The sequence below is a fragment of the Callospermophilus lateralis genome, chromosome 19 (assembly GCF_048772815.1).
Source record: "Callospermophilus lateralis isolate mCalLat2 chromosome 19, mCalLat2.hap1, whole genome shotgun sequence".
Classification (NCBI taxonomy): Eukaryota; Metazoa; Chordata; class Mammalia; order Rodentia; family Sciuridae; genus Callospermophilus; species Callospermophilus lateralis.
The window spans coordinates 12,930,216-12,948,617 of NC_135323.1; the positions used below are offsets into that span (position 1 = coordinate 12,930,216).

General features: G+C 37.3%; 1 protein-coding gene across 6 annotated transcripts in view; it reads right to left on the reverse strand.

Annotated features, from left to right (window-relative positions):
* Smg1 (SMG1 nonsense mediated mRNA decay associated PI3K related kinase) overlaps positions 1–18,402 on the reverse strand; it is a 100,534-nt gene that overhangs the window by 17,512 nt on the left and 64,620 nt on the right. For 4 of the 6 annotated variants that reach the window (XR_013089458.2, XM_076840721.2, XM_076840722.2 and 1 more), the window contains 16 exons: positions 17,457–17,674; positions 17,017–17,171; positions 15,196–15,418; positions 11,890–12,136; positions 11,433–11,662; positions 10,012–10,260; positions 8,909–9,244; positions 8,530–8,748; positions 7,751–7,941; positions 6,589–6,761; positions 6,163–6,442; positions 4,361–4,633; positions 3,753–3,987; positions 3,268–3,494; positions 328–478; positions 32–221 (listed from right to left, as the gene is read on the reverse strand). Coding sequence is in view for 5 of the 6 variants with exons in the window: in XM_076840721.2 (XP_076696836.1) it covers positions 32–221; positions 328–478; positions 3,268–3,494; positions 3,753–3,987; positions 4,361–4,633; positions 6,163–6,442; positions 6,589–6,761; positions 7,751–7,941; positions 8,530–8,748; positions 8,909–9,244; positions 10,012–10,260; positions 11,433–11,662; positions 11,890–12,136; positions 15,196–15,418; positions 17,017–17,171; positions 17,457–17,674 (3,597 nt within the window). In the remaining variant the exon portion in view is untranslated. The remainder of the gene's footprint in view (positions 1–31; positions 222–327; positions 479–3,267; positions 3,495–3,752; positions 3,988–4,360; positions 4,634–6,162; positions 6,443–6,588; positions 6,762–7,750; positions 7,942–8,529; positions 8,749–8,908; positions 9,245–10,011; positions 10,261–11,432; positions 11,663–11,889; positions 12,137–15,195; positions 15,419–17,016; positions 17,172–17,456; positions 17,675–18,402) is intronic. The other 2 variants (XM_076840724.2, XM_076840725.2) reach the window with 1 other exon arrangement.

The following is an 18,402-nucleotide window of genomic DNA, read 5'->3' on the forward strand; positions in this document are numbered from 1 at the left end:
AACTAAACCAGTCATGTTTAAAAAATATTACCTGACAATGTTTTAGAAAAGGTACCACAGAGCCTAAAAAACTCCTTGATTGTCTGTAGTCTTTTTAGAAAGAAAATCTCTTCTAGCACCTGACGGTGATTATCATCATCAAAAAAATTAACTTGGGTACTCCTGGCTTCCCGTATGATGTCAATCTTTCGCCACGCTACAGGAATTTCCATCTTGTTTAACTATATAAATTGGGGGGGAAAAAAGTTAATTTCTCTACTGTGCACACAATGAATTGAATAACTCTTGCACTATAATACTCACTCATAAAACCAAATCAGCATTTACCTTTTCAACTAATAGACCAAAAGCAGTTTCAACTTGGGCAAACATGCCATCAAATGCTACCAAAAGCATCTGACCAGCTGACATTTTTGGTGTTTCATCAACTGAGCCATTTCTTGGTTGGATTAATTCACCATATTGAGCATGCAATATTCTAGGGAAAGAGAAAGAGGATTTAAACCTTTGCTGAAGAGCCGTGCATTTGGGAGAACATAAAAGATCAACACTCTCAGAACTAGTAAGCAAAGCATACGAAGTCCTGTGGCATTTAGAAAGAAGGCTGTGATTTAAAATAGTATTCTGAGTCGATTACAATAATGAAATCAATATTTCCTAGAGAGTAACTGTTCATGAGACTAAATTGTATGCAAACTCATTATTTTTTTAAATCTTTATTTTTTAAGGTGCAGCTGGACACATACCTTTTATTTTATTTATTTTTATGTGGTGTTGGGGATCAAACCCAAGGCCTTGCACATGCTAGGCAAGTGCTCTACCGCTAAGCCACAACCCCAGCTCGCAAACTTAAATTATAACAATAAAAATTATCACATAAAATATTAATCTCACTTGATGCTCAGAATATGCAATATGAATTCCAATAATAAAAAAGAATGTCAAAAATGACACAATTCTAAGGCTGGCAGATGCAGAAAATTGGTAGGTATGTTGTAATGATAGCCACATGGTAGAACCAACTACACACAGCAAATTGAGACTTACCATGTTTTGGCATGTTCCATTTTGAATCAGGCACATTTTTAATGTAAGGTCTTTTTAAGTTTACCTTCACACTTCACGTTATTTAAGACTTATACAATATTTATGTATCCAGGCACTATCTCTAAATATTTTATATTATAGGAAATGTATAATTTCTAGTATTTAACTGTTACTATCAGGTGAAAACTAAGATTAACCAGATATTCACCTATATTTCTCACACATGAAGAAATCATTATTCCAGGGCTGGAGTCATAGCTCAGTGGCAGAGTGCTCGCCTAGCAAGTGCAAGACCCTGGGTTCGATCTTCAGCACCACATAAAAATAAATAAGTAAAATAAAAGGTACTGTGTCCATCTACAACTAAAAAAGTATTTTTTTAAAAAATCATTCCAAATAGCTGGAACCAGTAAAAAAAAAATTTTAAGATAATTAAAAATGTTAATGAGACACATTTCTATCAGAAAAAGTACAAGATGATATGAAATTTTCCTTGAGATTATTTTAAAAAACCATTTCTCTGAAACAAGGCACAGATGGGCTGACACAAAACCAGTTATGAAGTTTGGTGTCCAAAGCACATTAAATGTTATCCTATATGAGGATAGAGGAACCTGGATATTAAAATCTAAAACTGAGCATAAAAGAAAAGTGTATCAATTTAGCACCTTTTAAAATTAAAAAAAAGCATTTCGATTCATTGTACACAAATTGAGCCCAACTTTTTCATTTCTCTGATTGCACAAAGGGTGTGACTACATTGTGTACAATCAATCATACCTGTACCCAGGGTAATAAGGTCTATCTCATTCCACCATCTTTCCTATCCCCATACCCCTTCCCCTTCGCCCAATCCAGAGAGAACATTTGGCCTTTGGTTTTTTGGGATTGGCTCACTTAGCGTGATATTCTCCACCTCCATCCATTTGCCTGCAAATGCCATAATTTTATTTTCTTTTAATGTGGAGTAATATTCCATTGTGTATATATACCAGTTTCTTTATCCATTCATCTACTGAAGGGCGTGTAGGTTGGTTCCACAGTTTAGCTATTGTGAATTGAACTACTATAAACATTGATGTAGCACCTAACTTTTTAAGTATTGCTAGAAATTATGAAAAAGCTATTATGTGAATAATCCAAAAACTATTCAGCTGATAACTATGCTATTGGTCTTTTATTGCATGACGAAAACAATTAAAAAGAAGCATGAGAAAGCAGGAAATTTATAAATGTGAAATAATTGACAACATTAAGGAACTATGGCAAGTAAGTTTACACTTCATATTTCCCATATTACTAAAGAATTTTTTAAAATTCTTTTAATTGGGCAAAGTAAAATGTAAACAAGACTGAGCAAATGCACATAATTCACAGGTGGCAGAATGGGGTTCATTATGCTACTATTCTCTCTAGTTTCTTGCATCTTTGAAATTTCCCATTTGAGTAAACATGGTGGGACAGTTATTTTTACTCTCTTAATTATACTTTTTGTAATGAATCAGACACTGGAATGACAAAGAAATAAAGAGTTCCTAAGTCACTAGGGACAAAGTTAGGGCTTGGCTGTGGGGACATGCATGCCTGGAGAAATCACTCAACCTCCTCAAGTTTGAAAGTCAAACTGCTTTTCTGGATTAAAGAGATAGGAAACACAATATTCAAGATCTCATACAAACTTGTAAAAGGTAACTCATTTAAAAGCATTCACCTGAAGTGAAGTGTGTATTCTATTAGCCATGTAAACTATCCCAGATGCCTTCATGGGATTCCTGGAGATGGCCTAAAAAAAATACCATCCTGAACTCTGTGCCTGTGCATGCACTTGTACAACTATAGCAGAAAAATGATATATGTATGTAAGTGAAAGAACTGCACAGAACTACATAAGCAAAACACAAAAACAACTGCATGTATAACCAGTGAAATCCAAGTACATTCTGTGACTACACCACTGTCCATTTCATGGTATTGCTACACTACTGTAAATCTGCAGAATAGTAACACTGGATAAGGGATAAGGCATGCATGAGATCTTTCTACACTTTTTTAAAGACAACTTCTTCCAGTAAATCTATCATAAAAAAAATAAAGCATATGTATGCACGACATTTATAAGTAATTATATCTGCTCTAAAAATTAGTCAGAGCTCAGAATCCTTTCACCTGGTTGCCTCATCTTGTTCATGAGGAAACAAGATGCAGCCAGCATTCACTTGCCTGGCAACATCGATGTAATGAGCATGTGTTTCTTCTTCGAGTCCCATAGCCGCATTTCTTAAATAAGCTTGAAGAGATTCAACTAGAGTCTGCAGAGGAACACCATCAGTTGTTTGCTCAATGAGACTGTCCAGTTCATGAAGCATACTTTCTAAGGTGTACTCCCCTTTCATCAAACATCTAAGTGCTTCTGGAAATATGATTTGGCGGAAATTTGAATTCAATTCCTATAAATATATGAGAAACATATTTTAATGTAGTCTGACTATAGGTGAATTACACACTTTGAAACCTAGTGCCATAAATTAAAAAACAACTCACACAACTATAACCAAGTTATGGCTACAAACTTCACGTTCATCTTTATTTTAAATGACTGCTTAAAAACACTCAAAGCAGGGAGTCAAGTTGTTTTTCTGGATTAAAGAGAAAGACAACATACAATATCTAAAATAAAAAATTTAAGATGAACTAGACACATTTACCTGCAATGAGGTGTATACCCCATTGGCTAAATGTACTGCCTCAGATGCTTCTACAGGGTTTGGGATGTCTAAGTCCTGTGGTACCAGGTGGCACTGCTTCAGTAACTGAACCAAGCAGGTGACATTTCCACTCATACTGCACAGCTCCTCTAAGAACCAGGCTCCGTCTCGAGAAGTCAAATCAACCAGCTGCTCCCCAGCACTTGAGGCTGCACCTTCCATCATCAGGTTACGTCTAAATGAGAGACACACTTGCACAGTAAAGCTGACTCAGGTACACACGTAAGAGAAAAGACTTCAAAATCAGAAAAGAAAGGAGGCAACTCTAACATAGGGTAAGATTAAGGAAAGGAAAACAGTACATTTAAGGTGTGAGATTAAAAATTAAGACCTCACAAAATCTCGATAAGCATCTTTTTTTTTTTTTTACCTTTTTAGTTGTAGATGGGCACAGTACCTTTTTAAAATTTGTTTTTATGTGGGGCTGACGATCAAACCCAGTGCCGCACGCATACTAGGCAAGCATTCTACCACAGAGCAATACCTGCAGTCCAGCATCAATGTATTTAGGACAATGAAATGGTCCAGGATAAGGTTAGCTAACTCACCTTGTAAGGGTACAGAGGGCAGAAATAATGACACTGGCTAGACTCAAAGATCCTTCTTCTCCGTTCTCATGAAGGAAAACTTTAATGCAACGTTCAATTTCTTTCAACTGATCTTCACAAACTGGCACAGTGACCGCTTCTTGTTTCAAGCGTTCCACTTGTCGAATAAGTCTGCTGTTTATGTCTGCTGCATACCGCTGCAGGGTCATTTCAGTGGCAGTAATGAATTGACATACTGTGGGGGGTGGCTGGGGAGCATACTGCATTTCATATCTATAAAATAAAAAAAAGGAGGCACTTGCTTGTAACATTAGCACCCAGTTTGCAAATAATGTTCCCACTTTACAAAAATACCGTACAAGAGAAAATTGCATTCTATCCTCAAAGAGACAAGAGTCATTAGTTCCATTTCACAGTCTCAAGAGCTTAAACAACTTTCTAAATGACTCATTGAGTCAAACAATCCATGTCTGAACCTCACTCTCTTTAAACCAATCCTACCATGCTTAAACTAGAATATATTTTAATTGAAAAGGAAAAACACTTATGTGGGGAAACCATGAGCATGAATCTTTTTGCTGGGTGCAGTGGTGCATGCCTGTAATCCCAGCAACTCGGGAGGCTAAGGCAGGAGGATTGCGAGTTCAAAGCCAGCCTCAGCAACAGCAAGGTGCTAACCCAACTCGGTGAGACCCTATTTCTAAATAAAATACTAAATAGGGCTGGGATGTGACTCAGTGGTTGAGTGCCCCTGAGCTCAATCCCCAGTACCCACTGCCCACCCCACCCCCCATGCCAAAAAAAAAAAAATCTTAAAAGTAACTCCATTCAAATTCCTTCCACTGTGCTCACTTTAGAGAAATACAAATATTAGCATGGCCCTGCTCAGAGATGAAACGCAAGTTAGTGAAGTAACCTGTGGTTTTTTATAACCACTACAGAAAGAAGCATGGCAATGCTTAAAAAAAAAATTAGGAAAGGAATCACCCAATGACCCAGATATTCTACTCCTTGATACTTATCCTAAAAGAACTGAAATCAACATAGTACAATCATAAAGCACATCAAAGTTTGTAGCAGTGCAATTAACATTCTAGCTAAGTTCTAGAATAAGTCTAGGAATCCAGCAATAGATGAATGGATAAATAATTAGTGGTATAAATACTCAGTTATTTAGAATAATGAAATTATGTTATCTGCTGGTAATTGAATGGAACTAGAGAGCATCATGTTAAGTGAAATAAGTCAGACCCTGGAAAGTCTAGGGTCCAGTGCTTACTCTCCTATGTAGAAGCTAGAGAGGAAATAGGAATTAAAAAAACAGGGTTTCTCATAAAAATAGAAGGCAGAACAGTAGAGTAGAAGGGATCAACATGAAGAGGTGGGAGGGAGGAGAGAAAGGAAAGGGGAGGAACTTCAAAATAAAACTAATCAAATTATTCTAAGTACATGTAAAAATATATCACAATAAAGCTCATTTTATGAATAATGCATCAATTAAAAAAAAACAAATATAAACATGAAAGGCCAGTAAAGGAAGTGGGGGGAAGGGGAGGGAAGGGAGAAGTAATGGGGAATTAAATGCAGCAAATTATGTTTTATGTATGTATGTCACAATCAACCCCACTATTATAATTAAAATGCAATAACAAAAAAATTAAAAGAAAAAAAAATTCCATCTATTAACCATTTCTTTCAGAACAATAAAACACAAATGCAATTTAAATATCAAACACAACTTGCTTGTACCCTCAATGGAACCCCCAATAAGAAATGAATAAAATCAAATACTTTAAACATACTTCCTATAGAGTTCTTGACAGCGCTCTACTGTGGTGTTACAGATGAGTTCTTCCATCCAAGTTTTCCACTGTTCAATTCGATGTTTCTGAAATATGGCTTTTGGATACTGCAGAGCGACAGTTGCATAGTGATGCAGCTGTTCCAGACAGCCGCGGAGCACAGAGCGCCTCTGCTGCAGAAGAGCACCAACTTCCCCCTCCAGCTGCTCACACTGGCTAATCAAGTGGGCCTGGCCCGCATTCTGCAGAAAGGCGGTTGCTGGCACATAACTTGGGGGACCTTTTGGTAAAAGATAATATTAATCACAGTAAAGCCATTTCAGTCATCAGTCATTGAAAGGGAGCATAAACCAGACCCCCCACACACACACACAGAACTACAGGACTTGCATGCTCATACTCTATCTAAAATAAGTCAACCCATACCAAGGTCCATTTGTGTGCTTATCTCCTGAAGCAAACTTGCAAGCTGTGTTGCTTCTAAATTATTGAATGCAGCCTGATAATGTGTTATCCACTGTTCAAATTCATTCAGCTTCACCTGGATTGCTTCTTGAACAGCTCTTTGCTGAGTTTGTAGTTGAGTGTGTTCAGAATACCTAATCAAGGGAAAACAAATAAATCCAAAGATCACTTGCTGCTCTTCTACCTATTTTAATAACTTGGACTTTGCTCAGACTTGGACTGCCTGATTAGCTCCTTTGCAATCTTAAGGGCCCTGAATAAATATACCTTACTCCTGCGATCTCATTCGTGACCCCCTAATTCCCTCAACTAGGCTCCTAATATTTTTTTTTTAAAGAGAGAGTGAGAGAGAGAATTTTTTAATATTTATTTTTTAGTTTTCGGCGGACACAACATCTTTGTTTGTATGTGGTGTGAGGATCGAACCTGGGCCGCACGCATGCCAGGCGAGCGCGCTACCGCTTGAGCCACATCCCCAGCCCATGGCTCCTAATATTTTAAATAAAACTCCCAGGTTTTGAGTTCCTTTAAGGTTAAACTCGGTAAGTCTGAGAGTCTCAAGCAATGCTTGGTACTTGCATATTCAACCACCTTTTCCTGAGCACCTGCTATGTAAAGTTCATTTGTTTAGATCACTCTATTCAATTAAATGGTTTTTAAAAAACTCAGCAAAGTAGATGAAATAACTGCCACTGTACAAATGAACAGGACCCAAGATACAATCACTGAGAGAAACTAAATCCCAGAGTTTCTAAATCCAAGTATTCTTACCACTATGCCCACCTATCTTCCATAACTGGCCACACATTTAAATATAAGAGAGCAGAAAATTATTGCTTCTGCTGCTATTTTTTGGTACTGGAGACTAAACTCAAGGATGCTTTCCCATTGAGCTCTATCCCCAGCCCTTTTTTGAGACCAGATCTTGCTAAGTTGCTGAGATGGCCTCAACCTTAAGATCCTCCTGCCTCAGTCTCCTAAATTGCTGGGATTACAAACATGTGTCACCACACCTGGCAGTAAATTGCTACTTAATAATTCTAATTCAAAATGACAAGGTTTACACAAAATGAAAATTCTCCTTAATGACATGTACTGAGTAGAATTCAATGCTGTTTCAAACCTGTGTTGGAGTGTGTGAGATGGATGATCTACTCCTTCAGCTCCTTCTAGAAACTCTATTTCCTCCAGGAGTTTGCCTTGGAGTTTTTCCACATCTGTCAGCTGCTCTTGCAAACTTAGGTATTCATCTAAGCTGCTATCAAGTTTGGGAAGCACAACCAGCATCTCATCCCTATTCTTAAACCAGTTCACCTGTAAAAAGGTATTCTGATTAGGAAGATGCTTACAGGGTCACCTGTGTGACATGATGACATGTATCAGAAGAATCACTGAAGGACATTTTGAACATATTATCCTATCTAAAGCCCATCAAAGCCAGAAAAGGATGATGGTGTCACTCCCATTTTACAGACAAAGATAACATTTGCACTAACGTATGCAGAAACATAAACTGACAAACTCAATCCCATAACTACACCACCCAGAACAGGATCAGCATCACTGGCTACAGATGGGGAGGGAAGACTGTGCAATTAAAAAACATTTAGTACTGTCAGTGCTAAAACACATTTCAATATATTTTAAAAGTAAAATTTTTTTCAAATCACTAACCTACCTCCTAGGAGGTAACTATGTCTTTGTGTGGGAGCACTGCCTAATTAAAAATTAACACCAAATTCCCATATTTAACTCCATTTCAACATTATATATTACAATCTTGCCCCCCCAAAAAAATTCGTTTTTTTTTTTTAAAGAAAAACTGATTTACTCAACTTTTTTATGGACATATTCACTCTATTAACAAAAAATGAGGATGACTATGACATCACTGGGCTTTACCTTAATTTCAGCTACTCTGGAAGAAAAGAGGCTGCGGGTGATCTCTCGCTCCATCTCTCGCTTGCTCTGCTTGCTCTCAGCCTGCTGCCCCCCTCCACCATAGACAGCGCCAGCAAACCCAGCCTCACCCCCAGCAGTCCAGTCCACCAGGGGGTCATACACAAAAGCCTCCAGTAATGTCAGCAGCGTCTCCCTGCCACGCCGCATGATGTGGAGCACCTGTGTTCAGGAGAATTCTGAATAAGTCTTGCCACAAGTCTCCTCATATATATATACAGCATATATGTGTGTGTATATATATATATATATGTATATACATATATTCATTCCACAGGTTTTTATTCATTTAACATTACACTAGAGGTAGAAAACAGCATACCTGCTCACAGGAAAGCCTAAAAACACCTTCTACTCCAGTTACACCCAATGCTGTTTCAATGTTTTGTGTCATTCGAAAAGGTACTTTCTCAGGAACTCTAAGGCTTTTACCTTGAAAAGACAAATCGTTATATTTTTGCCCTTTCACCAAAAAATATTTGACCCTCATACAAATGCAAAAGTTCATATTTATTTTACCTTTTTCAAAGCAAACATTGTAGTCTATGTGCACCACTTCTCCAGTTGTCATATCTATGAGAACATTATCCAGATGTCTGTCTCCAAGGCCAATTATGTATCCAACCATGGACATGACTGCAGTAGACCTTGCATAAGACTAGAGAGGAGAAGAGGGGAGAAAGTTAAGGATTATGAGCAAATTTTCCCAACATGAACTTAATGCTCTAACATTCACAAAACTTCACAACCCTACTTCCTTATTTTAAAATAAACAAACAACAAGTCCTCCTGGGGTTTGCTGCATGTGGTCAGGCAGGCTCTGTACTGTGCAACCACATTCAACACTATGTCCCTGGTTGGGACTAGTCGACCATTATCAGAATGCTGGATTTCTTTTTTTTTTTAATATTTATTTTTTAGTTTTTGGCGGACACACATCTTTGTTTTGTATGTGGTGCTGAGGATTGAACCCGGGCCACACACATGCCAGGCGAGCACGCTACCGCTTGAGCCACATCCCCAGCCCCAAGAATGCCGGATTTCAAAACAAACTTTCCTTCGCCTAGTTCTTCCCTTTCTAAATTTTTAATTCTTTTTTCCATTTCATTCTTACCGCCTTCCCAGTCATGGCTGCACCTTTATAACTGTACATGAGATTCAAATGCAGGTCTCAGACTACCAAGCTCGAAGAGCCACAGGAAGGAAGAGAAGGAAAATGAGTAAGAAAGACAGGTGAGAAGGAGATGGCCAAAGAAATAACTTAGATCAGGGATGGTGCTGTAGGTCATGGCAGAGTGCTTTCCTACCATTGAGAGGCACTGGTTTCAATCCTTAGCATTACATAAAAATAAATAAAATAAAGACATTCTGTCCATTTACAATTATAAAAAATAAGAAGAAAGAAAGAAAGATCATTTTCCTTACCTGTGTGACTCTCCACCACTCGTCAGGTGTTGTGCAGGACGACCACAGCTCTTTGGCCAGGAGATTTGGGGGTGTGGCCTCCATTAACTCCTCTAGCACTGCCTTCATCACATGGAGGGGCCAGTCCCGACGGGATACATCCAGACTGAGCCCAACTGTTTTCAAAGCAGGGCCAATTTTACTATAATAAAGCTCACTAGGACGGGGTACAATTCCAGGATTCTGAGGAGTCTGGTAGGAATCTTGGGCCTTCAAAAAATATTTTTTTAAAAAAGAAAGATCAAAATAAGTATAAAAATTACTTTGAATATAAACTAGTATTTTAAAACTGATTTATCAGTAACATTATCCACTTAGCTTAATTTCATGTATAAACAGTCAATTCTTCTGGACTATGTATCTTTGTTATAATTTCCACCTTTCTTCTATTTAGATATTCCTTCTTTATTGAAAAAGTTTGCCTGTTACATTTTCTTGATTCGAAACTCAATGCCCAGGTTATTTTATTTTGGGTAATCAAGATGGAAATCAGGATCATTCGATCTCTGAGCTATAGTCCCATCCCTATTTTTATAATTCTGTTTTTAGATAAGGTCTTGCTAAGTTGCCCAGGCTGGCCCTGAATTTGTGATCCTTCTGCCTTAAGTCTATGAGTGGCTGGGATTATAGGCACGTGCCAACCCATCCATCATTATATTCTTCTTTGTACCGCATAATTCATTTTTTAAATTATAATTTACATTCATTTGTTATATTTCGCTCTTCACTTATGACTTAACCATCAATATGAAATCCACAACAGATACTGAGGAGCATGCTGCATGAAAATTTAGTCAGCCCTCTCTAGTTCCTATCTTTTTGCTCCCCCAACTGCTCCTTTTCCTTCCGGTGCTGGGTACAGAACCTAGGGGCTTGTGCATGCTAAGCGCACTGTCTACCGCTGCATTCACACCATTGGCTCTAACTCCTACCTTTAATTTACCCTTCAATAATTGTTCTGCAGGCTCCTACGCCTACTCTTAAAACTTGACTCTTGGGGCCAGGTGCATAGTCCAGTGGTATAGCACATGCTTAGCGTGCAAGCGGTTCTGGATTTGATCCTTAGCATTAAAAAATTTAAAAATAAAGAAAAGAAAATATGACTCCTTTCTATATCTCCCACTAATTTAGAAGCATTTTTATTTAGCTAGATTTGAGATCTTAAGGTTGAGATTACATAAAATTCATATTAGTATCTGCTTCTTAGAACTTTTAGTTTTATGTACCTCAAAAACACTTTCCTAAGGACTTCAAGTCTTGCAAAACTGTTCAAATGTAAGTCTACAAATATTTTACACAACCAGAGAATAAGCTGGTCCACTTGTTTATGAACATTAAAAAACATTAAAAAAAAAAAAACACACATTTTAATTTTACTCAACCTTTTGTGCTTGCAAGGCAGCTTCCCGCTGTTGCCATCGTTTGTAAAGACCAAATAAGGGTGTGGCTCCATCCACCCACTGGATTAGTCCTGACCTCGTTCCTAGTGGTGTTACAGAATAGTGTCGTGCATGGAAACGGGGCGTTTCCTGTCGATTAATTGTAGCAAACATGGTATTCACAATAGATAAGAATTGCATTATCCTCTCATCCAGATGTAAGTCCTCCAGCCCTATGAAAACAAATTTAAGTTTGAGGATGGGTGACCAAATGGGGTTCCAAGAATACCACTTTCTTTGTATTAGTTAGCAAAAGCATGAGGCACACTTGAGAGCATTAGAGAATTCCATTCAGGGGCAAGTTGTCAATACTAAATGTTAACATTATATTACTATATCTCAATTCTTTCTGCTCATACAAGTTCATACATAAAGAGGATGGAAATCTTCCTACACAAACCTTTGAAAAGGTAAGGATAGCTCTTCCCATCTGATCCGAGAAAGAGAAGTTTCTTGGGCTTAGTTTTAGTCGGTAAGATTGTGATGGTTCCGCCCACACTGTGGATTGTGACAGTGTCTCTGGCTGAGACTTCCCCAGGAAGAGCAATTTCAGTGTTAGTCATAGCAGCCAACCATGGACTGATTTCTTCAAGACGTAAGATATAACTTGCACGTTTCTGTGCTCTCTGTTGCAAACTCAGCATTATCTATATTCATAAAATGGGAAAAACAATCCTACATTATGATTACAATTTTGTTCCACATTAAACTTGGCATAAAAGTAAAGTTAACCCTCCTTCCCATCACACTCTCACACACACACACACACACACACACACCCCACACACACAAATACCTGCTGCTCTAGTTCCTACGTTTAATTTGGTGTGAGGGCTTTGGACCACCCTGGGAGGGAAACAATGGCGGGCTGAATAGGATTCCTACTTTGTTAAGGCCCCACCTCCTCTTCTCTGTCCAAATTAGTAGTTAAATCACAGGAAACAGAAAGAAAAGGTACTGATGTGGTCACCATATTCAGGGCTTTTCAAAAACTATTTTCCCACTGTTGAACTATGCCTGAACAATGCCAACACAAATCAAGTCTGTCCTTACAAAATAGCAAAAGAGAAAGACAGAGTTAGCTGTCAGACAGACACAGCCTTAAGGAAGTCTTCTGCAAAGTAACTGACATTATATTACTAGGAAAAAAAATGAGATTCTATCTAGAGAAGAATTTAATGGATATATAAGAGACTTAATAAAACTTAAGAGTGCACAAAAAGAAGACTTTTTTCCCCCCTTTTTGGTGTTACTGTGGATTGAACCCAGGAGCACTCTACCACTGAGCTACATCCCAGCCTTATTATTTATTATTTTGAAACAAAAGTGCTGCTAAGGTGCCCAGGCTGGCCTCAAACTTGCGAGTCTCCTGCCTTTGCCTCCCGAGTAGCTGGAAATTACAGGGGTACAACACTGGACCCAGAGGTTAAAAAAATATTTTTGGGTGGGTGGGTACCGGGGATTGAACTCGGGCACTCAAAAACTGGGCCACATCCCCAGCCTTATTTTGTATTTTATTTAGAGACAGGGTCTCACTGAGTTGCTTAGGGTTTCGTTTTTGCTGATGCTGGCTTTAAACTTGTCATCCTCCTACCTCAGCCTCCCAAGCCAGTGGAATTACAGGCGTGCATCACAAGAAAATTTTTAACAAAGAAGTTAACAGTTTAGAGCTCCATTGGTTGATGTACAGAGTAAAACACCATACTCCTTTCCAATAATCAGAGGGGACAACTGATTGTAGGTACAGTTGTTTCTCCATGTATATCTAATTCAGTAATCTGCACCTGAATTAAGAAACCATGGGGTCTATTTTCCTGTGAACAATTTTAAAGCAGTCTTCAGCAAGTTTTAATGGTTAATAAAAAGAAAAAAAAGAAAAAAAAAAAAGAAACACCTCAAGTATTAACTAACAGAATAATGGATAAACAACTGTATTTTCACATTGTTATCCATTACACATAAAACATGGAAGAATCAGGAAAAAAAAGATCTAAAGAACTAAAGGAACTAAAGAATAGATCATTTAGAGTTGAAGCTATAAGCAAAACAATTTTCCAAAAAGTAGGTAAGGATTAAATATTTAGAGAACAATTATTGTAGAGAGGGTGATATTTAGGAAATCAGGAAAAAAAAGATCTAAAGAACTAAAGGAACTAAAGAATAGATCATTTAGAGTCGAAGCTATAAGCAAAACAATTTTCCAAAAAGTAGGTAAGGATTAAATATTTAGAGAACAATTATTGTAGAGAGGGTGATATTTAGGAAACAACAAGTAAGACCTTAAAGTTCAATTTCATTGGCTAATTTAAAATTTTGTATTTTTAGCTGAATGATAGTTTTTTAAAAAAAGGGAAGGGGAACACAGGAATTTAAATTTTTTAAAAATTATACTTTAAAATGTATAAAATGTATGTAGTTATAAAAATTGTTGAAGAGCTTATTTCAAACAACACCCTCCCCCACAAACACACAGGGGCTTTAAAAAGTATTCTATCTTCTCTTCCAGATAGATGGATATATCTATCTATCTCTCTCTCTCTCTCTCTAACTTTATATCTGCAGTGCTGAATACTAAACTCAGGGCTTTGTAAACACTGGGTAAGCATTATGTCCCTGAGTTATATTCCCATTCCTTTTCCAGTAGACAAAGAAGTAAGAAACTGGTTTAAGAGCATGGGAAACCAGAGTTTGGGCAAGGGCACACATAATAAATGTCATCTTTCACACTAGTTTTGTTTTGTGCTTCTAGCTATTTCCTCTAAATCTAGAAGTTTGCATTTACTAAAGTTTTTACATTTGTTTTGGTACATGTTTTAATATTTTTCTCATTTCCAAACCCAGTAAAGAAAACAGTTAAAAAGCAATAAAAGAGAAGGTAGGGATAAGGAAACACAAGAAAAAGTTACAAACTTTTAAAGAGACTACCTCAACTAACGGTACTAATACTGTAACAGAAGACCAAAAAGAATACAGAATTAACAGGACCAAAATAAACATGATAAGAATTCTCAAATGTTTGAAGACACAACTGCATGTGCAGAATTGACTTCAAAATAATTAGATAATGTATACCTTATCTAAAATGCTTGCAACCAAAAATGTTTCAGGTTGTAGAGTTTTTCAGATTTTGGAATATCTACATTAACTTTACCTACTTATGTAAGCCTACTCCAAAAATGTGAACACTACTCAAGAAGTTTCAGATTTTGAAGCATTCCAGATTTTGCACTAGGAATGCTCAACGTATACTGGTTAACCATCCTGGGTAACTCAGCAACACCCTGCCTCAAAATAAATAATAAAAAGGGCTGGGGGGTATAGCTCAGTTGGTAAAGGGTCCCTGGGCTCAATTCCCAATACTTCAAAATGATAATAATAATACCACCAAATGCTCCCTCAATAAACATGTAGGCACAAGATTTAGTTTCTTTTTCTTGACTAATTACTTACTGTATATTCTTCCCTGGTGTGAACCCTCCAAACATGAATGAGTAGGGGTTTTTGCCACCCCTTCTGTCTGCCAGCCCTCAATTCTCAAAATAAACAATATCCTTTTTTCTGTATTATAAGCAACTGGTCATAGGTGGCCTTCCATGGTCTTAAAAAATCTTCTCTTGTGTTCTGAGTAAGGAGAGTCCACTTACTTAAATTTTGTATCCCATATGGAATTTTCTGTTTAGTAGCATTCTTTGAGAATATTCTGTACCTCTTTAAATGGAATCCAGCTGCTTCCAGGCTTTGCAGGATTCGATGGGGTCTTCAGTTTTTCAAGGGCGTTTTCAATCGCATCACCGTAGTTATCCTGAAACCACTTTTCATGAGGTGTTTCTGCAGGGGCCGCTGTGATGCTCCTCACATGCTCCAGAGCAAACACAATGGGCTTCATTAAAGCCGTGTGTTTCTCTCGCATGATGGCAATTTTCTCTTCTCTGATTAGGAAAACATTGTATTTCGTAAGCTTCAATGTTCAAAAGTTTTATAAAAACACAGGACAATTTAAATGTTTAAACTGTGAGTAAATAGTATAAAAGAATGAATTTAAATAGAGTAATAAAACATTGGCAAAATAAACAGGTGCATGCCTTTTAATCCCAGCAATTTAGGGAGGCTGAGGCAGGAGGACTGAAGGTTTGAGGCCAGTCTCAGCAACTTAGGGAGACCCTATCTCAAAATAAACAAATGTAAAGGACTAGGGATGTCACTCAGTATTAAGAGTGTCCTGGGTTAAATACAGAGCCCCCCCCCCACCTTTCCAATAAATAAATGAATAAATAGGCAAAGTAATTTTATAACATAAAACAAAATTTAGCACATAAAACAGGAAGCTTTTCTTTTCAATAATGTGGGGCAAATGGGATAAGCACATACAAAAACTTCATTTGTATCCTTATCATACACGATGCAAAAAAAAACCAAACTAACTCAAAATGGAGCAAAGACTTCAACTTAAGAGCTAAGACTATAAAATTCATAGATGAACACATACAGAAAAGCCTTCTTGAAAGTTTGGCAATGACTCCTCAGATATGGAAAGATAGATCAATGTAAAATGTTAGAAGTTTCATTCACTGAAAGATACTATTCAGAGAGCAAAATGACAACCCACAGAAAGGTAGAAAATATTTGCAAATTATGTATCCAGTAAGGAGTCAATATCCAGAATGTATAAAAAAACTCCTATAACTCAACAACAAATACATACAGCCCAATTCAAAAATAGGCAAAGGACTTGAATTGACTTTTTTCTGAAGATAAACAAATGTCCAATAAGCAAATGAAAAAATGCTTCACATCATTTGTCATCAGGGAAATACAAATTCAAACCATAATAAGATACCACTTCATATCTAATATGTTGGCTAATAGAAAAAAGAGAAAATTAACAAATGTTGGCAAAGACTTAAAAAAAAAAAAGAACACTCATGCACTGCTGGTGGGAATATGAAATGATACAGCCACTGTGGACCTCAGCTTTTCAGATCCTGAACAAGTTAAACACAGATAAGTCACAAGATCCATTGCAAACCTACTACATCATAAACAAAATAATTCAAAAAGCAAGGACTCAATCAGATATTTGTACACCAATGTTCAAAGTAGTATTACTCACACAGCCCTAAAGAAGAAGCAATCCAACCATCTACTAACAGATGAATGGAAATAACATGTGGTACACCTATACCAAGGAATATTCTTCAGTCATAAAAAGGAATGGAATTGGGACTGGGGCTGTAGCTCACTGTCAGAGCACTTGCCTAGCATGTGTGAGGAACTGGGTTTGATCACCAGCAGCACCACATAAAAACAAATAAATGAAATAGAAGCATTTTAAAAAAACAGTACAGCGGTAGTGTTTCAGAGCCTAGGAAGAAATAAAAAACAGAAAAGCAGCGGGGAGGGGAGGGCTGAAATCTAATACAAGTTACAACTCAGACAAACCTTGAAGTCTATACAGATTATGCTTTTTCTTTCTTCCCTGTTTTCTAAAGGTAGTTTCTTTTGTGAGCAAAAGTGAATAAAAACATACTTGCGTAAAGTGTTGTTGTTTTGGACTCTCTTCACTTCATCTTCCAGCTGCTGAATTCGTCTCAAGACATACATGTGCTGCTGTAACAAAACTCCCAGCCAGAGCTCGTCCCAGAGCACAGTGACCCTGCGCAGCTCAGCCACGAGCATCTGAACCTGCATACACATATCCAAATAGGTCACCGACACATCTGCACATAGTACCCACTCTTCTTTAAACCCCAAACATCACAAGTTGTATGGGTGCAATTTTTTTCATTTAATAATTAAAGAATCCTAATTAGTGACACTTATTGACAACAGGCTAGCAAACTCATTTGATTATCCTTAAAGCTTTGGTTCTCAAATAATAACTTCCATGAGTTACATTTGTAGGGTGTTTTGGTGAGGGATGCTGTAATAAAAATTTCTATTAAAAAATTGAGCTGAGCGTCTTTGTACCTGTAACACCATAGTTGGGTTTGCAGAGGACAGCTTGTCTACAATTTTGCTGTAGCAATCCTTCATCATGGCTTGGTCTTCATTTAATCCACTTTTTGGTTCATCCTTATTGCTATCCTGAGAGGTAGGAGGACTTCCTCCTTCACATTCAGAAACCAGCAGTTCTTCTCCTTGAATGTTTCCAAGTAAAGTTGGAATTGCAGAGGAAAATTTATTTCCTACCGTGAAATGGGAAAATGAAATACTTTAAAGAAATTTCTCTTATATACTTACACTGAATTAGGGGAAACATGGATAATCTAATGAACCCCAGAGTGCTTAACTAACTTGCCTTTTGTACATTAAGTTGACTATAAAGATTTCCTGCCTTTTTATAAGCTGAGCTTATAAAATTCATTAATATTTATTAATATTATAAACTAATAGGAGAATCACAGGAGAAAGATAATGAGTCTCTAACAGATAAAGTATCCTCCTAGTCGGAGTCAAGAACTTGGTCTAATCCCTATTTGGCAGTTAAAGCTCTATAATCTGAGTTACTTCAAAAATAACTCATCTTGGTTCTGGGGACTGAACCTACATTCTTTTTTGCTACTGGGGATTGAACACTGAGGCCCTTTACCACTGAGCTACATCCCAGCTCTTTTTATTTTTTTATTTGAGACAGCATCTCCCTGAGTTGAGTAGGGCCTTACTAAATTGCTGGGTCTGGCCTTGAACTTGCAATCTCCCCACCTCAACTTTCCAAATCATTAGGATTACAGGTGTGTAATCTTTCATCTTTAACCCAGCCTTGGTGGGTTAAAGATGAAAGAAAAAATGCAAAGCACATGTCCTAGTACCAGATACACAGTAGTTACTCCTGCAATAAATAACAATTATTACTATTGAAAAAACTACAAACTTTATCAACTCTAGAAGGCAAAAAATTGAACAAAATTATTAT